General features: G+C 43.0%; 1 protein-coding gene across 1 annotated transcript; it reads left to right on the top strand.

The window, feature by feature from the left end:
* The first annotated feature begins 132 nt into the window (after positions 1-132).
* ptch2 (patched 2) lies at positions 133-27,986 on the top strand. Its single transcript, XM_041992977.1, has 23 exons — positions 133-762; positions 2,261-2,453; positions 10,768-10,957; positions 11,042-11,111; positions 11,210-11,301; positions 13,500-13,608; positions 13,734-13,820; positions 13,948-14,069; positions 14,976-15,123; positions 16,052-16,183; positions 16,288-16,443; positions 16,580-16,672; positions 16,764-16,889; positions 17,678-18,065; positions 18,170-18,694; positions 19,169-19,311; positions 19,429-19,609; positions 19,690-19,970; positions 21,291-21,428; positions 21,846-21,988; positions 24,742-25,147; positions 25,256-25,814; positions 25,923-27,986. Exons 1-23 carry the CDS (start codon positions 616-618, stop codon positions 25,955-25,957), a joined length of 4,464 nt encoding a protein of 1,487 aa, XP_041848911.1. The 5' UTR covers positions 133-615; the 3' UTR covers positions 25,958-27,986.

Below are 27,986 nucleotides of genomic sequence, written 5' to 3'. Positions count from 1 at the left end.
GAGCGTGCGCGGCCGTGCAGAGTTTATTGAAAGAGTTCCTCTCTCCCTCCCCCTCCTCCTCATCCCCCAGCCTCCTCCCCTCACCTCCCTCCAGCCCAGGCAGCGGCAGCCTGGGTGGTCCCCCTCTCTCTCCACTTTGGTGAGCTGTTGCTTAGCAGCTAATAATAGGCGATGTTTGCAAAGTAATTTGCCTCTTCCTTGGCCAATGGGAGCCGGAGCACTTTTCCATCAAGCCTCCCTTTTCAGGATTTGCCGAGAGGCGAACTTCTCCAAATGTTGCCGCTACGGGATCGAAGTTAGACTTTACACGGACGGCTCACACATAGGCTACTACTACTACTACTACTACTACTACTACTACTACAGCTCCTCTCTGAGACGTCGTTTCACAAACTGTCGGGACGAATGAAGACTGAAGGATCTAAACGGATTTCGGCGCATAATGTTGGGATGGAGCTTCGAGACTTGTTTGGCTCCATGGAAGACTAGAAAACCCCATTCGTCGCCGGTGGTGCTGGATGCGCTCCACTTCTATGTTGGATTATTGTCGCTTTTTCTGAACTCCCACCGATTCTGTGTCGCATCGTTCCGCGTTCCGTTTATCCTCTTTGGACTATGGCCTCGGATCGCGGGGTCCCAGGGGCCGGCGTCTATGGAGATTTACCCCCGAGTTATATGCGCTCCCAGCCGCCAGCGAACCCAGACCTACTCCGGAGACCCAGCTACTGCCACGCTGCTTTCGCACTTAAACAGATCTCAAAGGTGATACAATGCTCCCAACCCAGAGTGGATTTACCAGGAAGGCAGTTTTCATTCAGTCAGCAAATGTGAAATAAAAGTATTCAGATGCAGCTTTTTAAAAAAATCATCATTAATTATGTAGCAGTTGTCCAGGTTTCAGGACGCATGTGAACGGAGGTAGCAGCTCCCAAACTGGGTCGGACCACCACAGCTCCCCGAGGGAGACGACAGCGACATGGAGAAATGAGGATCAGAGTAGTTTAATTGTGTAACATTGAAAGAAAGCTGTCATCATATGTTGATATCGACAGCTTGGATAAAACAAAACAGGCTAAAGTATGAACTTGACATTATAGGAACCTTTTGAAAAAAAAAAACTTTACATATATTAACTTTATTGTTTGCCAAATAGACATCACTTTCTTAATCACCTTAGTAGCTGACGGGAGATAGTTTGGTTGTTGAGGGAAATAGTTGTTACCTTATTTTCACTGGTGCTGTGCGTGTTTTTGGCTTTGTGCAGCCAGCGGAGAGCGCACTGGCCCGGGGTCTGTTGGGAAATGTGGTGGGTCCTGTAAAGGAATTCACTGATTGAGTTTGATCTGACAAAGCATCTTTGGACCGCCCGGAAGCTTGGACGTGTTTCAGCACTGCTGAGAGAAACCACAACACCAGAGCAACGTCCTCTGCAGCAGTGACATTTGTAGCACGGGGGAGCGTATGGTTCACAGTGGGGCAGAGATTTGGAGAAATGCATCAAATATTGCTGAGGGAAAGTCTTGAAAGCACATAGTATAAGGTGACATGCATGAACTGAAATGCCATTTGTAACTCACTGTTTTGTCAGTGAAACTATTAGTTTACACTCTTACACATAAAGTTGTAGTTCATTAGTCTTGTGGAGATTACTTCTTACTGCATACTCTCAAAAAACTGCAGTTAAAGTGTGTGATATAAAGTGACACCTGTTCGGTTATACGTTCCTACATGTTAAAGACTATAACTGTCACTGACGTTAACTGTCATTATGTCAAAAGCTGCCTTTACGTAATGGACTTTTTTGAAAAGTGGTGCTTGATCCGCCTTTCCTTGTATTCATTGGATTAAAGGATGAAGTTATTTCCTTATATAAGCTTATTATAAACAGATATTAATGTCACAACTGTGCTGTTAAACATAAAAAAATGTGGGGTGTCACTGGTGATCCCATGTGGGCTGCAAAAACCCCCAGTCAGGGTTTTTTTTTTTTTTTTTTTTTTTTTTTTTTTGCAGGAGTCAGCATATCAGATAGGACAACATGCATATAAAGTCTGTGTTTTGCTTAATTGTTAAATCTGTCTCAGTTTTTATCTTTGTAAATGTCACATTAAATGCTTCGGGAGAAGTATTCACACCAGAGATGCAGACAGAAATAAAAGAATATGGGACCCACCTTTTAAGACAAGATTTTTTGCAGTAAATTTATTGTTTTTGTGTAATCATGTTTCTTTTCTCACCCTTCTTCCTGCTTGAAATCTAGGGGAAGGCGGTAGGTCAGAAAGCTCCTCTGTGGATCCGGGCGAGGTTCCAGGCCTTCCTGTTCTCTCTGGGCTGCCACATCCAGAGGCACTGTGGGAAGGTCCTCTTTATCGGACTCTTAGTATTTGGGGCTCTGTCTGTGGGACTCCGAGTCGCAGCTATTGAAACCAACATCGAGCAGCTATGGGTGGAAGGTGAGTTTAAAAGATCTCTTCTTTAGTGTGTTTGTCCCAAGTGTGCTTGTGTGAAGCAGCGACAAAAGCATATCATGAACACTTCTCAGTTTTCACAAGATATTTTTCACACTTGCCATTTTTTTGTGAGTACATCTTAAGTCTGTAGCTGGTGTGTGGACTGACGGTAGCAGTTTATTCCACTAATAACAGTTTGAATGATAAAAGTTGCTAGTGGCAAGATCCAGATCGATCTTGTTAGTGTCATCTCAGTGCCATGGGAGGGCACTGGTTGTTCAGTGACTGACACACTGGTTTGTCTGGCTGGAATCTATACAAGAATTGTGATTAAATGATCAATTTCTTTATAAATTCCTCAGTCCCTTACTGCTTAAATCAGAGGAATACAAATTCCAACTAACTTGTGGACAGAGTCCAACCTTCCTTGTGAATAGTTAATTATGTATTTGTTGCCTGTGCATTGTGGATGGTAATATGTCATAAGTGCTGTGTTTTGATTCTTCTTGTAAGACAGTTTCGAAGAGTGGCTTGACCTGAGAAATGCAAACACATCACTGACACGTATGCCTTGAAATGCTCTTTACCCTCTTCTGTCACACAGAACATACTTCTACTTGTCCTTTAGCAATGACCGTGTCTACGAGGCAGTTATCATCTCTTCAAGTTATCTGTACATTTTCAGAGGCAGCTTTATTTGGTTTTTCACACTGGCCAAATTCCTTTTAAACCCCCAGGCCTTCAGTGTTGGGCCTGATCCCCGCAGCAGATGGACTGTGTGAATGGTTAGCCATCTTTGAGGGCTCTGACCCCTCCCCCCCTCGGCTCCCTGTGTGGTCCCTAACTATTCTTGGATTCCATTCAACAAGAGGCAAGCAGGCACCACCTCCCTAACCCCCTCCCTCCTCCTCCTTCTCTCCTCCTCACAAGAAGAAAAAATATAAGTGAATGCAGCTGAGGTTTACCCACCTGTTTTGCACGCTCTAAAAGGGCCACAGCAGTTGGTGAATATAAACAGACTCTATAGGGTTTTTTAAGCCCACCATGTCACTAGAGGACAGGAACAGGCGACTCTCACAGGACCTGCATGGAGGTGTCGCAGGACTCACACGCTGCTGGTGTGGAGAGAAGTGTTGAGAGGCTGTACGCTTCACTTGCACAGGAATTTGAATAAGTTCCTGAATCAGGCACTATTTAAAAACCATCCTCTGTAAATATAGTCATTCAAATTATGAGCTGGAGCTTAAAGAAGAATCCTGCATTCTGAACAAAAACAAGGAGAAATAGAGTGAATTTCCACTGTTTCCATTTTCTTTGGTTTCAGTCTGGTCAGTGTTAAATTTAAGGATTACCTCTTGTACTAATTGGCCAAGCTGTCTCTTAAAGGAGATGTTTAGATGTTTGCGTGCCAGTTGTTTTGCTGTGGGATTCACAGAGTTGAACCAAGGGGCTGAAAGGGAGCGCTGTGCCTTTAAGAGGCCGTGGCCATGTTTCTAAAGTTTCTGCCTGCCTTGTTTCCACCAATAGCCCATTGACAAAGCTGCGAGGGCCTCAATGGAGAGTAAAGTGGTTCGGTAACAAGGAGAGGTTAGTTCTCCCTCTGTCTTTCTTTCACACACACACTAGCACACATACAAACACAGGGCAACACACACTCATGCACCATTGCACATGAGCCAGAAAACAAGAAGAAGGAAAGAAAAGATGTGCTCACAAGAAAGAATGTAGATTTCATATAGAGGGATTCAAAATATTGCTCTAAATTGGTGGTTTTTATTGATTGTTTCTTATAAGTTTTGTTAACTGATACGAAAATGCATGCCTAACGTCAACATGCAAGTCAGCTTATTCAGGCTGCAACATAGACAAAGCTTTTCCACATGAATCCTAATTTGTTCAGAGTAAACTAGTTGTGAATTGACACCGTATGTGTTAACTCATTGCCTCCAAGCTGTATGTGCCAGGAGCATATGCTTCCTATCATATATTCATACTGAAAGCTGCCCCCACAGTTTCACACACAAACAGATACACTTGTCATCTTTGTCACCTTTAACGTGTTCAGCTCCCCTGGCCGTCTGTCTCCCCAAAATACCCAACTGTGTTCCCGTCTGTCTGTCTGCCTTTGCCTTGTGGGTGTCTGTTTATATTTCTACCTGTCTGTCTGCTTGCTCTGTGAAGTCAGGCCACCAGGGCTTTTTTAATTGCTTCCTCCCTCCTACAGGCCCAAAACACCGTGAAGCAGAGCAGTCTGTGTCTAGAGAAAGTAGACAGAACAAGAGACATTGCAGAAGGCTGGAAAAGTTCGTTTTTGTCTAACTCGCTCTTGCCATCCTACCATTTTTCCCACCTTTTTTGTTTGACTTGAGGATCTTTGTGCATCTGCAGATGTATTTTATGAGTTGAAGGATTGATCTCCAGTACTCACACCTGTGTAGATGAGAATAAAGCCACAGTATCAGGGTGTTTAGTCTGACAAGGGGATTAAGAACCCTTTCTGGCTCAGTCCCACTTATAATCTGAGACAGACGTCACCCGTCAAATCACCTCAAATAGGTTCTGTTCAAAATGTGTTATGAACACAACATAAACAATACAAATACCTGAATTTTAATGCATCTCCTTAAGCCCCCCATACAGACACACATTTATCTGATTTAGATCAATTTTGTCTACTGCAAACATACTTGAGAATGATGGTGTGACCTGGGAAAGAGCCTGTATTGTCCACAAGCAGAAAAGAAAGATCATAAAAAGTGGTACAGGAAGAAGACAGGGATGAGAGGAGACAATAGGGGGTTGGGGCAGGAACAGAGTGGAAGGTTTATGGCTAGCTCACACTTTTTTTTTCTTTTGCTGGTATTTTTCCTGTCTCACTTGAACAAACCTGAAGCATGAGATTATCTTCTGCACGTAAAGCCCTGCAAGAAAGTGTGTTTTTACAAGAGGGGTTGCTTTCTACAGCTTGAAAGTTTACTAGAATCTGATGATTTTCTTTTCATGCTTTGTTTGGATACTTGTCATAGGCTGTCGTTTTCTGCTCTGGGTATTCTCCTTTTACAATGCTCCACTTGAAAAGCTTGTTTGGGAAGGAGAGAAAAGAAATGTGCTGCATGTAAAAGAAGCAGTGTTTACTCTGACATCAACTAAACTCATCTTTCTTGGCAGGGTTTGGGTGAGGCATGACAGACATATACACAGACTCAAGCTGTCCAAATACGAGTGCTGCAAGACTGGGCCTTGCAGTCGCACCACATGTCCCATAAAAAGGCAGTGTAGAGAGAGGGAGGTAAAGACCATACACAGTACACATAAGTATGAATGCATAGTGACTGAAGTGCTAGCTTAGTTTGCTGTGAAGCTAGACAGGATATGAGCAGATCAAAACCTAGATTGATTAGAAGAAAGAAAAAGAGAAGCTGATTGAGAAAAAACAACCCTGAGTTTGCGCAAATCAGTGAATACACATGTGGGCATTTCGCAGTTTGGAGCAGTTTCTCTAAACAAACCTCAGAGCCGCGCAGCAGGTAAATGCTATAATTCATTGGAGTGCACACAGCACCCCAGTTCAGACAGAGAAAGGGAGCTCTATGAGGCATTATTGGAGGTGAATAGTGCGCGGTGGTGCCCCAGCTAGATAAATAAACTCCCAGCGTTCAGGGCCCAAGACCTCACTGGTAGAGAGAACAAACAAGACCAGAGTCAACCTGGGTCACTTCTAAATGTTTATTTCACCCCCTTCAATCTAACACTAGCTCATTCCATCCCCTTTCTAAATCCCCCCCAATACATGCACACGCACTACTTTAGCAGACAGAGCAGGACCACCCCCTAACAAATAAACACACGCTGCAATAGATACATGTGCATATGACAGATATATAGATTTTGCTTAGACTGTAGAGGAAACACAGATAGATCTGCACCTACAGTGTCAATTTCAACAGCTGCTGAATACGATTTCAGCACATTTATTGTCCTTTTGAGAATCACATGTTCACAGTCTTAAAATATACTCTTGTTCTGTTATTTTGATGCTAGAGCTGTCTTAAAAATCAGGCACTGGACTGTCAGACTCATTGCTAGATTGAATGCATGATCCTTAGAAAAGGCTGAAAACAGGATAATGAAACCTCTATCAGTATAGTGTGGGACCCTTTCTTCACTTGCTGAAGAGCAACCTTTGTCTCTGGTCTGGGCAAAATAAAGCAGCACCAGTCACCTTGGAGTTTGCACCATTTGCATCTGTCTTTACACCATGAAAGTATAAAAAGTAAAGAGAGAGTGAGATGGAGACAGAGACTGAACATTTTCTTGGTACTTGGGAGGGAAAAAAGAAATGCTCCTTGGGCCCAATAAATTCATTTCTCATCTGAATGAGACCAGCAACGTGGAAAAATTTTGCTTTTCAGGCAGGGATGAATGTATGTTTCAACCACACATTAAGCAGTATTAGCGGTCAGTGGAGTGTCTAATGTGACTATTTTTCACAGTGGCCAACACTGCCCATGATTAGCATAATTAGCAGAGGCAAGCCTATACATATGGAAATAGAAAGTGCCTAAATGCCAACCCCGGTGGAAATTTATGTGTGGTGGCTAAGACCACTGGCACATCTGAATAGAATGTAAGTGAAACTGATTTTTCATGTGGTTTTTGCTGTTTACACTGTTATTAAAATGTAATGACAGGACAGAAATTAACAGTGGACCTGCAGAATTTAAACAGACTGAAACTGATGTTTTCCGTTGTTTATGTGCTCATTAGGATTATCTACTAAAATAAACTGTCTTTGACCAATCCTGAACAGATACACTGTAGTTCTATAGGCAAGATAGCAAAGTGCCAGCTTCTCTGTCTTGCCTCTCACCTCACCCTCCCACAGCCGACTTTGGCATTGTTTTACAGGCTGGGAAAGTTTGGGTCTATTTGCTTTTGTTGTGAGAAAAGCTTTTTGCTTTATTCTGCTATTTGTTGGGAAACATTTGAAAGAAATTGAAAGGTTGAATGACAAAAGGGTCTGCATTCAGTCTGGAGCCATACTGAAGGATTGTATGGAGGAAAGGTCCATCTGCTGGGGGAAGCCTGCTTTAGGAGGTGCCACGGCTGGAGAATGCCATGGGTAGGGTCCTGATTCTGGTGGGTCCATGTGTGATGAATGGCAAAAGAGGGATTTCTTTACTGATAGTGGTTTCAAGGCTACGCAAATCCATTTCCTTTTTGGCTCTTTGAAAATTAAGAGAACTCAAGGATCAGCATGGTGGTTTAGACTAAGTAAATAATGGGATACTGTTGCTACTCTATGGCTGTCAGAGTCTTTTTCATTTGAATCTATATTTTATCAAAAGAAGTTTTGTGTCTAAATCAGACGTACATTCCTTGTCATGTTGACACACTGTGTAAATGAAGAAACACATCCAATGAACTACATTGCAAATGAATGCGTACATGTCACTTCCAGCCCTCTTCGTCTTGGGTCTTCCTGCGTAGCAGCGTGGGGCCTTTCAGAGGCCCCCTAATCCAGCTAATCTACCACAGTGAAGTTTGAGGGCGGCCTGGACTGACCTAGCATGGCCTGGAACTGGAGCCAGGCCAGGCCTGTAGAAAGACACAAATACAAGTATAAATAGAGATATTTAAAAAAAATTACAATGGACTAGAATAGAGTCACTAAAAAGTAGTCATTACTGTAAGAGCCACACATTTATTTTATCACTATTATTATTGAATTAGGAGTTTCTGGATGTCTAGCACTCAGAGACAGCTGGGTCAGGTGGAGAGGAACTTATGGAGGTTGTTGTAGAGAGGGTATAATGTTTACACCGGGTCACACACACATACATACACAGACTTAGGTGCACACATTAACACAAACATAAATGTATCTGTAGACCCACAACCATGAAACCTTGTCAAGACATTTTCCTTTAGTCTCCATGTTCCTAGTGTCATATTTGTATGTATAATGGTGAAGCTGGCAAACAAATCCAAATGTTATACTTGAAAGAGTAAAGTTGTTGATGATGGTTGAGTTTCTCAAAAAAATATCCAAAACTGGATGATTTATGCAGAGTTGTGTAAACCCACCCACCCACCCCCATTTCTGACAAACACAGACAAATATTTCACATTTCAAAGTTGCTCATGTAATAAAATTATCAGCCACTGGCATGTTAAACCCCCAGTTTCCACACTCAAAGGCACTTTCTTCACAGGGTGGGAAAATTTCCGGGAACTGTCTCTTTAAGGCTGTTTGGAGCAAAAGCCTTGTGGAGGGGGAGAGAAAGGGGGGAGACTGAAAAAGAGTGAAAAAGACACAGACGTCAGAAAAAGAGAGAATAAAAGAAGAAGAGAAACAAGGAGAGCTAGAAAAAAAAGAGAGATTCCTTACGGAGCGAGCGGGGAGATGAGTGGAGCAGTAGTGAGCAGAGCTGCTGTGAAGCTCTGCAGAGTTGGGCGGTTGGGGCCGGACTAGGGGCTGAAGAGTGAAGGCGAGAAAGAGAGTAGAGAGAGGACCCGGCCGCCTGGGTGGTCCAGATGGGAGGAACGAGACACAAATAGCTATAATTTACTTCAGGAGGCCTGTAATTACAGAGCCAGAGTCTCTCCGAGCCACCCAGTTCCTGTTGGGATCAAAACCTCGTGCTGCAGAGGTTAACATACGAAATGTCAAAAAAGGTTTAACAGATGTCAAAGAGGTCCACAAACGGAAAGGGTTCCATTTTGTAGAAGCCTTTTTTGATTGGAAATCTGTGTGGGAAGGAAACTGAGTGGAGACTTGGTGTAATGTAATCACTGCTTTATGCTAAGAGTGATTTTACTTTTTTGTGTGTGCAGGTACATGACAGTGTGAAAATGATTTAATAGCAGTCAAATGTCATTTTCCCACCACTTGAATTCTATACACCTTTGCTGATATTACCTATTCCAAATTTATTTTTTGTTTTGATTCCTTTACAGTAGAGTCGTCATGCATACATTGATTTTACATATTTTGGTAAGGATAACATTGTCCCATTTGGAGAGGTTTTTGTTTTCTTTTCAGGATGCACTCAGCTTGACACCAATGAATGCAAATAAACAAGGTGACCTGATATTCTCAATCCCCTGCGTATGTGATTAAAGCCTTGAAAACGAAGCCTAGAAATATTGGACTGTGTCTCCAAGTCCCAGAGTTCTAACCTGATCTCACACTTTTGCAGCGTAGGCTGAGTAGTTTGTTTTTTCTTTTCTCCCCATCAATTATAGCAGCCTGTTCCAGGCTGGGGGAGGTGCAGAGAGCATGAGGGAAAGAGAGAGGAAAACGACAGAAAGGAGACAGATGGAGAGAGAGCAAAGCAAGAGGGTGAAAACAGGGGTGTAATAGATGCTCAAAAAAGAGAGGTAAAGTCAGGATTGAGCACAGCACTGTGGAAGTGGGTAAAATGTGACAGAAATTTGAATTATGAAGGTGGTAGCTGTTGTTTCCACACTTTCCCCCACCTCCCTCTTTTTCTATCCCTCCCCTGCTTCTCTTTCTCTCCCTGGGGTTGTCATGTAGTGGGACAGCAAGAGGGGCAGACGGGCTCTGTGATCCAGCGCGGCATGTTTCATGTCCACTTGGCACAGGCACAGAATCCCCCCGGCTGGCAAACTCTTTTCAGGGCAACCTAATTAGGGGGCTGGGGTCTACCGCACTGCACAACATAGCTCTCCCTCTCTTTCTCTCGTTTTTTTTTTTCTAATTCTTTGCTGCTCATCACAAACCCTGACATCCATATTATTTTCTCTTTAAATCTATTCACGTTTCTCTAGCTGCCAGTGTCTCTAAAAGCCTTTTGATGTTTTTCATCAGCACCAATTTCTTCTGTTCTAAGAGGAGACTTATCAATGTAGTTAAGGTAAACTTATTGTTGTCCAAACAAACTTGCGGTAGATATAGACAAGCAAGTTAAGTGTCAATAATGAACCTTTTCCAGGAATTCATAATGTCTGAATCAATATCTGGTTCAATATACAGTAGAGGGTTTTGGGGCATCAGAAGGCTGGTTTTGACTAACTAACAGGGCACATCTGTTTTGCAGAAGGAGCCAATGAGAAGCTGTATTACTCATTTCTCTTGGCCAGACATTGGCTTGTGTGAAGTGCCTTCAAAACCAACACTGGTGAAGGCCAAGGGCGTTGGTCAATATGCTTGTGTTCATGTGTAAGTGTGTGTGGATACAGTATGTACGCGTACACTTTGTAATAGGATACAAATGTGTGCGCCTTTTGTGGGTATATTAAAAATCTATCTATAACTCACTTATTAATTTTTTCTTGCTTGCTTGCTTTCTAGCTGGCAGTCGGGTGAGCACAGAACTTCGCTATACCAAGGAGAAGCAGGGAGAGGAATCAGTATTTACCTCACAAATGCTTATCCAGACCCCCAAAGAGGAGGGCACTAATATTCTTACCCAGGAGGCTTTGCTGGTTCACATGGAAGCTGCCCTGTCCGCCAGCAAGGTGCAGGTGTCACTGTTTGGAAAGTAAGTAGACATTGTTATGTGAAAAAGTTTCTTGAGTTTCTGCTTATGTTAGTAACAAAACTTGAAACCTTTTTCTTCTTCTAGATCATGGGATCTTAACAAAATATGCTATAAATCTGGAGTACCTATTATAGAAAATGTCATGATTGAAAGGGTATGTTGTCAAAGACACTGTTTTTAATTCCTTCAAGCACACATTTATCACTGTTTTGTGTGGTTTACTCATTCTTTCTTTCTATTTCCTAATCGTAGATGATTGACAAGCTTTTCCCCTGTATGATAATCACACCATTGGACTGTTTCTGGGAAGGGGCCAAACTACAGGGAGGCTCTGCCTATTTACCGTAAGTCTTAGAATATTTGACCCAAAATAAATCTTCTTTGAACATTAAAACTCTTTATAGAGGGCCTTGGCTCTCCCTGTGCTGTCACTGCTTCCATCTCATCTGAGTGGAGCTATTGGAGGGGTCCATAACTTTTAGCACATGCTGGATGGAGACCTACAGTTGGGCTTTCAGTGTTCTGTCAGTAGGTGCTGTGACTGACAGCAGCAGTCAGTAATAGAGTTCTTTTAGGGCCCAGAGAGGGACTGAAGGAGGGGGTGTCCTGACAGGGAAATTCAAAGAGAGGAGGTTAGGGAGAGATGCAGCAAAGCGAGGGAGGGATGGTGGGAGAGGAGATGGCTGTAGCAGCAACTGGGTGGTGGGTTGGTAGAACGGAGGGTGGGGAGGCGGTGGCAATGGCGGCGGCGGTGGTGGTGGTGGCGGTGGCAGGGGAGCCCTTTGGGTCAGACAATGGTAAGCATTCTTTCAGTTTACGAGTGAGTGTCCATCAGTGCAGGGGCCCCAGAGGAGGGAGGGGGCCGGCTTTGTCAGCTCACGGCTAACACTCGGCATTCTCATGGTAATGCCCCGGGCTCCCAGCTCCCAAGTTGTCCAACAAATAAAATGGGCAGTATTCAAGCCTCAAGTCCCCTGAGAAGGACAGAGAGAGGCTACAAGACAGTTAACAGTGGAGTCTGGGCGTATTTGCAGCTTTAAGTTTTCTCTTTTTTTTCCCCCCATCTCTTTTTTTTTTTTTTTTGTGAAACAAAGTTCTCTTGAGAAATAAAGACACTGAAAGGGATCTTTTCCTTTTTTGTCATCCGAAGTGATATTTCAATTGAGTGCTTACTTTAGGAGAGATAGTTTAGATCATAGCAGATGTTTCTTTGTGCAGAAATGATTTGTTTGTATATCTGTCTGAGCTGACAGCACTGTGTTGCATGACAAGCCAGCTCATACAGAAACAAACAAGTTTCCCATCCTCAGCTTCTCCCAGTTGGCTTGTGTGAAGGCACCAGAGAGGGAGAAGGGGGTCTTTGATGATTCACACATCATCTAAGCATTTCTGCAATCCACATAAAGCATTTAACATCTGTTGTTATTTATTAAGTGTTTATTACCAATTTTTCATGTGGTACTAAAGAGAGATAGCAGTGGTCACTGACAGCGGTGTTGTTTTAGGCAACCTCTGCTTCAGACCTGTTTTAATTGTTGAAAAAAAAAGAAAAAGTGTGTGATAGAGAGGAGAAAGGGGGCAAGGAAGTGAGGCAGACTGGGGAAGAGGGTGAGGAAGAGTGAGTACAAGAAAAAGAGAAAAAACCTGGGAGAACAAAAAGCAGCAATCTATGAAAAAACAAAAGGGCCCAGGCCTGGTTCACTCAAGCAAAAACTAGCTGATAAAGGGATGTCTTTGCAACCAGCAGCAAAAAGGAGCCTGGTATGTGGGAATAAGATAGGTGCTGTCTTTATGAACCTTTGGAAAGAGATTGAGCTTTGAATTGAGATACTTTTAATTCTTTATCTTTCTGTCTGTTATTACAAATGATAAAGCTGAATCAAAATAAACTCACTTATAACAATGCCTCATTTCCTCAAGTCTAAAATTTTGATGTATGTAAGAAAAAATCAATTTTAACAGTCTGTTGGTAGGTGAAGCATTGCAATTACTTTCTTTTATAGAAAAGTAGTACACAAATTCAGCCTAACTTTTTATTATAATATAGATAAAAAAAAAAAGTAGAATATACAAGAACAGAAGATGGTAAACTTCAAACAAGGGGCTAGTGCAGGTGAGGGCTGCAAATAGGTCATTTGTCAGGGGACATTCACACAGCAAATCCCTCACCTATTTACCCTCTTCCTCCCACCCATCCTCTCAGCCTCCCGTCTTATCAAGATGTTTGGGAGGCAGAGGTAATTGTTATGACTCAGTGCAGGGCACTGAGAAATGAAAGTGAGCAGGCGGCCACCGTGACTTTTTTCCTGGGCATTGTGGCAGCATGAAACAGGATAATAAACGCTATTTTATTCTGTATCTGCAGCTAGCCTCCTGCGTAGCCCAGCGTAACAAAGGAGTAAAATAGAAACTGTTTCTGTTCAGAGTAAAGATTCACTGAAAAGGACTAAATATTTTATTAGATTAACATTTTTCTCCTCTAGATTCTGCTTTTATAATCACATGGGTTTTAGGTGATCATAAGTTTGTGTTTGCTGTACAGGGGTATGCCAGATATCCAGTGGATGAATTTAGATCCTGTCAAGCTGATGGAGGAATTGAGCCAGTTCACTTCCCTGGAAGGATTTAGGGAGATGTTGGATAAAGCCCAGGTGAGTCCTACAACACACACTGATTTATTGAGAGCATGAAAGACTTATATGAACAGCTGGCTACTCATCAACATGAATACTTTCTTAATATGCTGAGACTTTTCTAACACTGGTTGATTTTTCAGGTGGGACATGCTTACATGGACAGGCCATGCCTCAACCCCTCAGACCCTGACTGCCCTGTCACTGCACCCAACAAGGAACAGGGAGAGGTAAACTCACCATAAGAATTCGTCATTATACTGCAAAAACTAAATGTAATAGGTAAAACACTTTACTAGAACTATCTTACTTACTTTTTTGCTTTCTGGTCAACCCCTCTACCACTTGTCTATTCAGAGTCCTGACATTGCTGGGCATCTCCAGGGTGGTTGCCATGGTTTCAGCAGGAAGTTTATGCACTGGCAGGAGGAGCTCATCCTGGGAGGGCGGGTCAAAAGCAGCCAGGATACTCTGATGAGGTGTGTATGTGTGCCAAAAAGACCAGACATTGCCATCTCAGGTGATGATACACTGTGCAAGTTTCGTCTTGCCCTGTTTGAAGATGTGATAGTAATGACGCAATCTGATCATCACCAGCCAAGACAATCCACTACCGAGTCTGTGTTTAACCCATAATAACACTGCAGAAACATGCTAGGAATTCCTCATATGAGAGGGAACAGTTTCCTGAATGACCCCAGTCTGGGATAGGCCAATTAAAGATGATTGACTGCCACATAAAGCCTCGTACCCTGCCACATGCTTATTGCAGGAGGTATCAAGGCAGAAAGAAGAAAGAGAAAAGGTGCTAATTCATGTTTATCTGCAGTTGACCCAACTCTGTTTATTAGATAATCTTCAGAGTTATGCCTTTCCTACTGACTTCAACTGATTTAAAACGCGGTCAATACAAATGGAGTGACAGCATTGGATCAGGGCCCACGTGAGCCTATCTGAGCTTTGAATGAAAGAAGATTCCAGCTCCATCTGCATGAGCCACACTTGCTCTTGAATTTGATTTATGGTAATTTCTTTCATATTTTGAGCGGCACTGCTGCTTACTGCACTGGTGCCAAGAAAACCTGAGGACACCTGGGATCACAGCCTCAGACTAGATAACACCTGCTTTTAGTTGTTTACATTGGCAAACAGACAGGCGGACAAATCCTAGAAGACACGGCACCTGCCGTTAGCGATTCACAGGGAGGCATGCGTCAATAAGATTTAGAACAAACTGGATGGCTTTTAAATATGCTATTTATGAGATAGACGGTGCAATCAGGGTTTCAGATCATCTCAACACACAGTGAGCCATGTTTCCTAGCATGGGGATGGGGGGGTGTAGACATTTCTGACTTATTCTAAGCCTGTTGGTGTTGTTGCAGGGCTGAGGCTCTCCAAACCATGTTCCTGTTGATGAGCCCCAAACAGCTGTATGAGCACTTTAAAGATGACTACGAGATTCATGACATCAACTGGAATGAAGAGAAGGCTACAGCAATCCTCGAGTCCTGGCAGAGGAAGTTTGTGGAGGTGCGAGCACACACAGATTTCATTTACATTTACATGCATGTACTTCAAGGAAAACTAGACAAAAATATAGATGTTTTTTAGAGGAGGCATTTCCTTCTCCCTATGCAGCCTTGTTCTGCTTTGGAACACACACATATACACACACACACTGGGACTTACTCTGCAGTGTCTGAATTCCATCAGTCTTCAGCTCCCTTGTAAAGTGAATCGCAGGACAGACCAGGCCGCTAGGTTTGTGTGCATGTGTGTGTGTGGTAGGGCAATCATCTCTCTCTGTCAGAGCCCTAGTTATAGGAACAAGCTGTTGCTGTGATAGCTGACACCCACCACAGTGAGGGTAAGGGAAGGAGGGAAGAAAGTAAGGGGCATGTTGAAAGGAGGAGGGGCAACAAACTCAAACGTAAACTGACAGAGGCACAAGACTGCCTCCTGAAACATTAAAGAGCATGCAGATTGGTTTGAAATAGCAAATGATGACTTAATGCATACAGGTAAACAGCTTTTTGGAAGCTTTGCTTCATTTATGATGCAGAGTGTTGAGAGTAGCCGCCTGAGCCATGTCATCCCATCCTTTTCACCTCTGACCTCACAACCTCTGGCATCTGTGCTCATTACTCCTCAGTTGTCATACTTATAGACACACACACACACATGCTGCCACATGTAAAAACACACTCACACATTTATACTCACTTTCAGACACATGCACATTTCAAAGGGAGAGGGACTTTATCCATTCAAAGGTCCTTAAAATATGGAGCAGTAGGAGAGACCTGGTATGATTGATGGTTTTTGACCACAAGTAGAGTCTGTGTCTTAATTACTACTTTTGTCTAACAATTTGTAAATAACACATATTTTTTGTGTATTTTCCTTCATTTAATTTTGTGTGTTTGGAAAAAGCTTTTGACAATTGTTTTTTCTATAGGTAGTTCACCAGAGTATCCCAACTAACTCCAGTCAATCCATCCATGCTTTCTCTACCACTACCCTTAATGACATCATGAAATCCTTCTCTGATGTCAGTGTCATCAGGGTGGCTGGAGGATACCTCCTTATGGTGAGCATATGAACTCATTCTGCTTGAGTAATAAGGAATAATGAGTATTTTATAAAGTTATTAACTCATTTCTGTAATAATAAATGTGGATATCTCTTCTCTAGTTGGCATATGCCTGTGTGACTATGCTAAGGTGGGATTGCGCAAAGTCTCAGGGGGCCGTTGGACTGGCTGGGGTGCTGCTGGTGGCCCTGTCGGTGGCTTCAGGGCTGGGTCTCTGCTCCCTCCTTGGCCTGTCCTTCAATGCTGCAACCACACAGGTGCAACATATAGGAAACCACACGCATTGTGTAGTTTAGAAGATGATACTTTGATTTAAAGCCCAGATTTGGATGTTGCACTCTTCAAATGTTCATTCTAACCGTTTGCTCTCTATTGATGTGTTTCCAAACCCAGGTGCTTCCCTTCCTGGCACTTGGGATTGGTGTAGATGACATGTTTCTATTGGCTCACTCCTTCACAGAGACTGGAAGTAACATTCCCTTTAAGGTACTTATAAACATTTCTTTTACTCCTTTCTATTCTTCTGTACTCTCTGTTCTTCGCCTCTGACTTGTGCCTGTGATTTTTTTGAGTGAAGGAGCGCACAGGAGACTGTCTGCGTCGCACCGGAACCAGTGTGGCTCTGACTTCCATCAACAACATGATTGCTTTCTTTATGGCAGCCCTTGTGCCCATCCCTGCCTTGCGAGCTTTCTCATTGCAGGTACGTTTTGGTGCACACACACCCTCAAGTGCATGCACATAAACACAGAAAGTACACAATCACACAACGTGAGGCCTGAGGCTCCTTTACAAATGAAAGAGATAACTTAAAAGAGGTGACATTTATTCAGAGCAACGAAAGCCTTTGTTCCCAGTTTTATTACCACTGCACCTACAGGGCCAACATTTTTTGTGCGTGCACATCTTTGCATGTGTGTGTATAATGGGGAATATTCAGAGTAATGGGAGTGATGAACAGACTTGGAGAGGCAGACAGAGAGAGAAGGAGAAGGAGGGAGGAGTGTATCAGTATATCACTGGCCCGTCAAGGCGGTTGTCTCTGATCTGTGACTAACTGTGGGTGGTCTAAAATACACAAGCATACACACACACACACACACACACACACATCCATAGATGTACACACACTGGAAACCACAGAATTGAATGTCAGCTTCAGGGGATGGGGTGAGTGGGGAGGCGGTGGAAGTACTGGAGAAGGGTGATAGTTTTGCTCAGACTCGCAACTTACTCACCCCCCCCTTTCATTCTTTCAAGCAGCTCTTTCTTTTCTCGCTGTCTCTTTCTCCCGTCCTGGCTCACTTAGTATTCCTGGCTGTTGATTTAAAGCAGGGCTTTCCTTTACTTACTGGGCTGTGGTCTCAGACCTTAAAAAAAGTACTGACTTACCCCAGCTGGGGTTGGGTGTCTGTAATTATCAAGCCGTTTTCTGTCTCTTCTCACTTTGTATTTCCCTTTTTGTTCCCCTCCTTGCATTTCTCTCCCTAGGCGGCCATTGTGGTCGTGTTTAACTTTGCAATGGTGCTGCTCATCTTCCCCGCCATCCTCAGTTTGGACCTCCACCGACGTGAGGACAAGCGTCTGGATGTCCTTTGCTGCTTGTACAGTCCCTGCTCCGATCGCGTCATCCATCTCTCGCCACACGAGTTGTCAGACGCTGGAGAACAGCCTCACACACCCACGACAGCAACACCGCATGCACACCAGTACACGGCGGGATCGACAATCACCACCAGCACGCAAATCACCACCACAGTGCAGGCGTTCACACAGTGTGACTCAGCAGGCCAGCATATTGTCACGATCCTGCCGCCTACCTCACAGATATCCACTAGCCCTCCTTCTATCATCGTCTGCCCCACGTCACAGGCTCAAGGTATACAAAGCTGCATGATAATCTATGTGTTATTTCATAGAAACTATTCAGTATTTAGAGGAAAACCATAATGCTTATGTCCTGCCTGTATTTCCTCCTTCTAGCCATCTCACCCTCCCCTACCACCAACTCCGTACCAGACCCCTATGGCTCCCAACTCTTCACTCCTACTTCCAGCTCCACACGAGACCTCTTAGCTCAGGTGGAAGACTGCAAAACGGGAAAGAAGTGTGTCCCATTCCCTTTCCTTCACTGGAACCTGTCCAGTTTTGCCAGGGATAAATATGCCCCACTACTCCTCAAGCCCAAAAGCAAAGCCATTGTGGTTATTCTCTTCCTGGGCCTCCTGGGACTCAGCCTGTATGGCACCACCAAGGTGCACGATGGCCTTTACCTAACTGATATTGTGCCACGTGACACCAAGGAGTATGATTTCATTGATGCCCAGTTCAAGTATTTTTCCTTCTACAACATGTACCTGGTAACCATGGATGGATTTGATTACGCCCGGTCTCAAAGGTTACTGATACAGCTGCACAACGCCTTCAACTCTGTCAGATATGTGGTCAGAGACAGTAACAACAAACTACCCCATATGTGGCTGCACTACTTCCAGGACTGGCTCAAAGGTAATTCAGGCGCATTCATTATTCAGCTTTCATTATTATTTTACAGGTGTGTTGTTTTGCTAAGGACAGCTCTGAGCTGTAGGTGTGGGGGTGGGGGGTGAGAATGCACAAAGGGTGAGTGAAAGTTCAATCACCATTTCCCCCCCTCTCCACCCTGGGCTCAGGGGTGGGGTAGTAGATGGGTTGAGGTCATGGGTTATCTTTGGCTGTGTGTGTACATATCTGTGTGTGTCCTTAGGTTAGAATGTGTCAGAGGCCTAGTCAAGAGGAGGTAATAGTTAACAGGTCATTCAGGGCCAAATTAAAGAAAAAAAAAATAGTGGAAACTTGATTCTTCACCTTTTTTTTGCATACCGGCTCATCTAGACACACATGCAGGGAAGCTTTAATAATTTTACAGCAACAGAAATCCAGGTAATCATAAATAACAACCACTATATTTCTTCCTCTTTGTTTCTTTTACCTCACATGTAGGTCTTCAAGCTGCTTTTGATGCTGACTGGCAGGCAGGCAGGATTACTGCTGACAGTTATAGGAATGGCACAGAGGATGGAGCTCTGGCATACAAGCTCCTCATCCAGACCGGCTCCAAGAAAGAGCCTTTTAACTACAGCCAGGTAAAAAGAAAACAAGACCAATTTAAAACAGATTAACAGACATCATTCTTATGCCATGGTCTGTGACATTATGAAAACTCGTGAATGAATGTACATTTTTATTTCATTCTTTTCTAGCTGACCTCTCGTCAGCTGGTGGATGCAGAGGGTTTGATCCCCCCAGAGGTGTTTTACATTTACTTGACAGTCTGGGTCAGTAATGACCCTCTGGGCTACGCTGCATCCCAGGCCAACTTTTACCCTCATCCAAGAGAATGGATTCATGACAAATATGACACCACAGGAGAAAATCTGCGCAGTAAGTGCTACGTCTTTATCAAAAGTGAGGAAATTCCACAGGATATGAACACACAATAACATTTTTATGCTTTCTTGCAGTCCCAGCTGCTGAGCCCTTGGAGTTTGCTCAATTCCCCTTTTACCTGAATGGCCTTCGTCAGGCCAGTGACTTTGTAGAGGCCATCGAGAGTGTGCGGGCCGTCTGCGATGAGTTCAATCGCCAGGGCGTGTTCAACTACCCGAACGGATATCCCTTCCTGTTCTGGGAGCAGTACATTGGCCTCAGACACTGGTTTCTCTTGTCGATCAGTGTGGTATTGGCCTGCACATTCCTGGTTTGTGCAATTCTACTGCTCAACCCCTGGACAGCTGGTATCATTGTAAGTTCACTCTTCATCCTTTCCTGTCATTCTTCTTCCCTTCCCTAATACCACCTTGTTTTCAATTTCTTCATTTTTTCACCTTATACTAATGTAAAATCATTATTTTTTCACTCCCTCTCATCTTCCTCCCTCTTTTCTTACCCCTCTCAACGTAGCCCAGTAATGCTGTCTAGGGGGCCCCTTTTTCTCTGTGGAGGGCCACTATGAGCACACACACACGTACGCAGGGACATTGTTATTCTAATGTAGGCTCAGCTAGTCTTAGAAAAGGAAATGCAAAGGAGCAAAATGGGGTTTGCCCTCCTGAAGCCTCTACCTCCAGCACCCTCACTGCTTTTGTCAAATGAAGAAGGAAAGATTTGGGAACAGGACAGATCTGCCCATTTGCGACCATGGCCTGTTCAACCCATCCATCAGGGGATATTTGTCTATGTGTGTGTGAGAGAGACAATTTAACTATAACTATACTATCTAACTAGTGGGACCCATGGTCTTAAAAGGCCCCAAACTCACATTCAAACACACATCTGTGTATCCCCACCAAGGGCCTGTAGCATGACAACGGAGCCATTTTCAGTAAGAATGTGGTTCATTTAAGTAACAGCAACAGAAAAGCTATGCACATGCCTGGTTCCCTGAGCATCTATCATCCTGTAACAGTTTCACACCGCCTGTATGTGGTCAAGTAGTAAAACAGCTTTTATTATTTTCAATTTAACCGTCGAAGGCCCTGCTGGGATCAAAAGCTCCTGCTTGCCAGTTACACTTTTCTTCTTCCTTGTTTTCTAAGACAACTTGTTGCTATTTGGGTTGTGGTTTACTGTAACAGAGAACATTTGCTGTTAAGACATAAGAAAGCTAAGATGTTGCATTGCCCAGCTGCTGCATTTAAATGTTGGAAACAGTTCAACAGGCAACATAGGTTGTTACTGTGTTTTGCACAAACAGATAAATATGAATGTGATGTTAGGGGAGTGGCTGAATACCCACACTCTGTTCTCTTAGTTATTGTCAATCATTTCATCCACCTTGAGAGAAACAGATGAAAAAGAGAGAGAAGAAAGACAGATGCTATTAGCCTGAGGGTGGGAAATCTGATTCCATGTGGCTAAGATCTTGAGCACAGGGTTGCAGATTGTGTGTTGTGAGGAGCAAAAGGACTCAACTCTCTCATTAAAGAATGACATAATAACTTTATGATGTTGCTTAACCAAATGTTCCCCTTTTAAATCACTGTTTTCAATCAGAGTCTGGTGGCACACTTCATTTTTCCTGCACCAGTGTTCGTCACACTTCATTTCTGTCTGTGCATTTCAGGTGTTTATCTTGGCCATGATGACTGTGGAGTTGTTTGGCATCATGGGTCTGATTGGCATCAAGCTCAGTGCCATTCCTGTGGTCATCCTGATTGCTTCAGTGGGCATCGGAGTGGAGTTTACTGTTCACATCGCTCTGGTAAGTCATTAGACTTAGTATAAATCAATTGCACACATGTGGATTAGGTGTTAGTGGGAGTGAACAGTTAAACATCTACTTTACTTGAAACCTGAAGCTTCTGATTTGTGTAGCTTTGCACAAGTCATGGAAGAAAAATAGCTAGCTAGTACTTTCCTTTTTCACTGTGAAGTTAAAATAATTTAATAACAGAAACTTCTATAGCTTAATTTTTAAAAATTGAAAGTGATTGAGGTCAGTCTTGTGTGATTTAACGATTAACTTGTTTTCCTTCTCCAAGCTGGCAAAGTATAATAATCTTAAACAAAATTAAATTCAGCTGTCCTAAAACCTGCCAAGCTTCACCACAAGCACCAGTTTTTTTTCTGATCGGCAAGATCTCTGACTCATTTCTCTTCTTGATCCCTTCTGCTGCAGGGCTTCCTGACAGCGATTGGCAACAGAAACAAGCGCTCGGCAGTGGCACTGGAGCACATGTTTGCCCCAGTGGTTGATGGGGCGATCTCCACCTTGCTGGGTGTTCTCATGCTGGCAGGATCAGAGTTTGACTTCATCATGAGGTGAGATGGAGTCTGCGTGTGTGTGTGTGTGTTTGGATTCATCTAACAAGTCGTGCTACATTTGCACTTTTGATTTTGATGAGGACAGCGCTCACATATGCCTCGATGGTGTCTGTGCCTCTAACCTTAAGAAGAATCAGTGGTTTGGTTTTACACCAGTTGTCTGTGTTAGTGTAAATTACGCTCTTTTGGATGCAGACAGAAGCCCTGTGGGAGGATCAGGGCTGCTCGCAGGTGGAGGTTTTATACCCCCATCTATACACACATGCATGCACACAAACAGTGACAACTACGCACCTGGTTCTGTCACTCTAGACAGACACACACACACAGATCCTCAATCTAAGAGTGCAACAAATGGAGAAAACATCAAGGGTGTGTAGCAGCTGCTTGTAAACATGGAAGTGTTCTGCTGCCCACTGGGTGGTGTCTCTCTCTGACTCTCTGACTCTGTCTCTTTCACACACACAAGGGAATCTGTAAAAATTCCTATCATCCATTTGGCAATGGCTCCCTCCATGCTGGATGCCGTAATAAAAGGTTGAGCTAAATTTGAACTGGTCAGTCAGTCAGATGGTCTATAGCCCACCAACAGACAACATTCCTCTATTTTTTCTATCTTTCTGTGTGTATGCATGGTTGAGTGTAAATCTTGTGTATGTGCGCGGCCTTGTGTGTGTGTTTTCTACCACTGTTTGATGGTCAGAGTGGAAAAAAATGCGAATAGCTCCATGTTTTTCAGCTGAATGTGGTCTCAACCCAAACCAGAAACCACAACCTTGAGCTCAGACTGCAGCAGGCCTCCACGACATTAAAAGCCCAGTTTCTATGCAGAGACAGAAGCAGAGGGAAAGAAAGAGATGTTCTCTGAGGGTGGGTGTCTTACAACAATATGAGGTCCTTCTGGGTGGGTAGTTTTATCTCTGGATAATAAATGTATCCTCCACATAAATATGAATATGAAGACATAAAAAAAAAACTGCCATCAAGGGGAGTTAGAAGACTATTTTTGCATCTTCATTCTCACTTTGCTGTTTGTCCTATCATTACCAGAGAACAGGGTGACACAGAGGAGTCTTGTCTCTGTTGGAGGTCTTGTTTAGCTGTAGCTGTTGCCGAGGTCAGGTGAATAGGGTGAGCCAAAGCTGGCAAGCTGGGGAGTAGCATAAATATACTGCTGTAAACATCTCCTGGCCTTGTAATGAAGTGAATAAACAGCAAGCCCAATTCAACTCTGCTCAGAGACCTTTCTCTCTCACACGCACAAACACTTAAATTGCATGCATGCACACATGGACAGACACGTTTGCATATACTTGAGAAAAAAATACACATACGTGCAGGCATGTAAACACTTATGGTCTCTTTCTCACAGACACATATATACACAGGGCTCCTCAGGCCTAACAATGACTGGAAAAGATTACAGTTAAAATAAACAAAAGAATTCCTGACAGTGAAACGTTGTTGGAGGTCCTACCATCGTCTCTTTTTGTCTTTCCTGCTCTCTCGCTCTCCTTTTTTCCATAATTTACAGAAGTCAAAAAGTGAAGTTGAAAAGTAGTTTTGGTGTAAAATAAGCATGCAAGCTAAGAATTGGAGACCAATGTGATGCGGTAAAAGCGCTCAGGCATTCAGCTTTGGCATGTGAATGTGTTTTTATTTGACAGAACATATATCTGATGAAATGCGTGCAAATAAGGTCTGTAGATTACTTCCAGCAAGGATAACCTTTGCCAAGTGAAGTTGTAGTGATAATTAATTCAGGAGGTCATTCGGGCAGAAGCGTGTTTCCATAATAGCTATTATCCCTGTTCTTGCTGACTTTTTTCCCCCCTCATACCAACTTCATCAATTTTTTCCTCTGTCTTTCTTTTACCTCTTAAAGTCTGGCTGGTGGTTAGCATCTCACTGTCTCTCTCTTGCTCTGCGTTCTGTTTGTGTTTAAGTGGAGTCCTCTCTAATTTTCTTAGGGAGCTCTTTCTTGTGGTCTGCCGCCACCCCTGGCCTCCTCAAAGCTTTACTGAGATGCATGCACACACACCAGGAAAAAAACAAAAAAACAAAAACAAAAACATGTGCACACAGTTTAAGTAAAAAACAGAGTGAGAGAAAGTCTTGTAGCAGCAGCACCAGAGGCATCAAAGCATGTTTTTGTTGGGGTTAGTGGAGAATCAGATTTGCCCCCCCACTCTCCTGCCTTTGATACACAAACACTGGGCTTTCCCTGGCTTCTTCCCCTAAGCTACTTCTCTTCCTTATTTGTCGACTTTGTGTGTGTGTGTTCATACTCATACGTGCATGTCTGTGCCTGTATGTTCTTGTTCGTATACAAAAAAAAAAAAAAAAAAAAAAATCAGACCATGTGATCTTGGCCAATTTTTTGTAACATTTAAAGAAAAATCTAAACAGATTAAATTAATAAAATGATAATGTATATCAAATGTTAAGTATTTTCAGCTTTGTGTAAAACTCAGCCAAATCCATATAAACCATTAAATGCAAAAAAACAAAACTGTGACTGTGTGTATGTGTGTGATCTGAACGATGCCAACAATAAGCTGGAGAAAGACTGATAGATTTGTTTAGACTAAGCACAGAGGAGGGAATTGGCTGATATCAATCTTCTATCAGCTACATTGGTTTTTTTATTGCTTTATTTTTGCTTTTTTATTGCTTTTCTTTTTTTTATTTGTTTGTTTGTTTGTTCTGTCCATGGCCTAACTGCTGCCCCATGTCTCTTCATCCTTCAGGTATTTCTTTGCTGTGCTAGCCATTCTAACTGTTTTGGGGATGCTGAATGGCTTGGTTCTTCTCCCAGTCCTCCTCTCCATGATGGGACCTCCGGCTGAGGTCACCCCTGTTGACAATGCTAGCTGCCTGCCAACACCTTCCCCTGAACCGCCTCTGCCTCCACCAATGACCCACCATGGGTACTACACAGGCCACCACAACCAGAGGTCAGCTCATCAACAAGCATTTTCAGAGTCATCAGACTCTGAGTATTACTCTGAGTTGACCACCACATCAGGAATTGGAGAGGAGGATTATAAATACTGTGACCGGAGTGCCTACCTAGCATCACACACCAGCATGCCGCCTGCAACATCTCATATACTGCTGGAAGCCAGCAAGAACCCGAGCTTTCCCAAACTCACGGTACGCTGCACGACCACATAGATCCATATAATTTAGATGACTTAATCCTTATTTTATATGTTCTCCTATATTATGCTTTTTAAAAATGACCCATTTTTGTTGTTGTAGGTGGTGAAACCATTTAGAGAAAATGTCACCGGTGGGAGGATCGAACCATTATATGAGTCCTCTCACAATGCACAGTCACCTGTTGGCACTCAGGTTACATGCTGGGATGGAAACAAGCGGGAGCAGCAGAGTGGCCTGCAAAGATTGCCAGCTCAGCCTTCGCAACACGACAGAGTTCACTATCCTGGGAGGACTTGTCAAAGTGGCCCGCGGTTGCAGAACGGCAGGGGCCCACAGCCAAACAGGACTAAAGGGCCCAGCTATAGCCATAGCAACTCAGCCCTGCCAACACAGCAACTCTCCACTGGGGGACCTGTTACCATGGTTACAGCCACAGCCTCAGTGACAGTGGCTGTGCATCCAACTTTACCAGGGGCAGCATACCAAGGCTACATGCATGAAGGTTTTGACACAGACAGTGAGTCAGACTGTTTTGAAGCTGCTAAAAGGACCTGTAGTGACAAAACAAACTTTTCTTCATGTAAAAGAGACTCTTTAGAGCTCCAAGACTTGGAAGCAACACAGGGCCAGACAGAGTATCAACTCGGCAAGACACAAGGTGAGTGTAGTTTAGCACCTCAGTTGTCATAAGACTGAACAACATATCAAGACAGGCAGTGAGCATTACATGTTTTTGGCTGATCCACCCTTCTGTTGTCTGTTACAGGTGGGCTGAGGATCCAGGCATCCAAAGATTGCTAGACTCTCTCACAAGCTGTGCCCTCTCACTTCGAGTCTCTGGTTCTCAGAGCACCTTGATGTCCGCATGGCGTCACATCACATCTTGAACTCTCAACTGTATATAAATGTCACAGAAAAAAATTGAGAGGATTCAGGTCAAGGACATGAAAAAAATGACTTGTTTTAAGAATTTTATAAATCTATGAGCATATATTTTAATACTAAAAAAAACAAGAGGGAAGCTATTTAAAAGAGTACTGTATAACTTGGGTATACTCTTGTGTAAAAGTTCAGATGTAAAAGATTATTGTAATGTGGATTGTTGGAATTTATTTCCCCTCCACACTGTATAGAATGTGCTGTATGTTTTCAAAAAAGTGAGATGCTATTAGGATATTGAACATACATGGTCAGTGTTTTATTTCTATTTGAACTTTTTTTTTATTTGCTGCTACACTTCAATATAATTTTAAGCAATTTGCCTTAAAAAGTGCAGTACCCCCCTCTACCCCCTCTTTTTTATATAAGAAACTAAATACCTTTCACAGTGTTATACTGTGCGATACTCTGCCTCTGACACATTCTCTGTCACAGAGAATTACACAGCAGATACTGTTTATTTAACAGTAGTAACCGCCGTGCCTTCAGACTGTCCCCCCTCCTTACTTGTCATCGCCACGTTTAGCGGTCAGTATTATGTTTTTGCTTTGGATGTAAATACACATTTTGTCTCAGCAAGACACAGAATGCTTGTGAAAGGCAGTGACTGGCTGATTTTTGGTTGTGATTGTTCAGCCATGAACGCTGGCAGCATCACACCTAATTCAGATTTCATGTTTTCTGTGTCAGGGTGTCCCAACATCTTCTGCAGTTTTAAACTACTTGAAGGAGCTTTTATTTCTGCAGTTTTCTAAGCTCTGCAGTGGGTGGTGTTAGTTTTTGTCACTTTGTGTTTGGCAAGTGTTCTCAAGTGTTGTTCACCTTTTTGTGTTATTTTTAAAAGGGAATTATAAAATGCAAAGGGAGTTATTTTATGTCATCTACACCTGTTTTGTTTCAGTGCTGGCTGCTTTGTGACTGTATCATGTTGTAAACTGATACAGTCTTTCTTAATGCCACAACCTGCTTTGACTCACTTTCTAATTCTTTGCTGTTCCTTAATACAAACCTCATTTATGCCACATTATGTTTTCTTGCTTTACAGTTTCAGTTCTTGTTCAGTATTGGTCACATCACTGCCAGGTTAAATTGCAGGGATAAACTTGCGGATCTGTTATTTTTATGTCATGTTTTAAGTGGCAGCTTGTTTCTTTTTTTTTTTTTTTTTGTTGTTGTTGTTTTTTTTTTTTGTAAATACAAGAAAAGAGTCAAGTAGCTACCGCAGTTGTGGATGATTAAGTAAAACAAGCAAAGTGCCATTTTCAGTGTGATCAGACAGCCAGGAGGGTACATCAGATGATGAGAAGGAGATTTTTGGGGGGAGGGAGAGGGGTTGAGGGGGAGCTCCTGCTCCTGGTTTGTAGTCTATTTCAAAAGAACTGTTAATGTCATGCCATATAAATTATTTATATTAAAAAAATTTATTTTTGTAGTTTGTACAGATGTTAGTATCTAGACTGAAGTTCTATTTTTAAAGAGTAAATATATATTATATATAAATATATATCTATTTGTGGCTGAATTTGTTTTTGTTTTATTGCCTTTTGGGATGGTGGGAGGGGGTATATGAGGGGTAGGAGGTGGCAATGTGTATGTGTGTGTGTGTGTGTGTGTGTGTGTGTGTGTGGGTGGGTGGTTGGTAGTGTGAGCATGTATGTGGAGCAAAGAGGCAGATGGAGGGCTATGAAGGAGAAGGTGTGTAGGAATGTGTCACTGTTACATGTGTTTGAATTTCCTCTTGGCCTTTCCTTCTTCATTGTCATTTTTAAGATGTATTTGTCCATGTCTGAAACACTGTGACTTCTGAAAACTATGCTCAAGAAAACCCATGTGTGACCGTTATGTTCCCTCACCTGCTATAGAAATTTAACTAACAAAATAAATTCAATGA

This window comes from Melanotaenia boesemani, chromosome 8, assembly GCF_017639745.1.
Source record: "Melanotaenia boesemani isolate fMelBoe1 chromosome 8, fMelBoe1.pri, whole genome shotgun sequence".
In the NCBI taxonomy this organism is placed as follows: Eukaryota; Metazoa; Chordata; class Actinopteri; order Atheriniformes; family Melanotaeniidae; genus Melanotaenia; species Melanotaenia boesemani.
The sequence above is the reverse complement of the archived record's forward strand: the minus strand, read 5'-3'. Positions and strand labels throughout refer to the sequence as shown.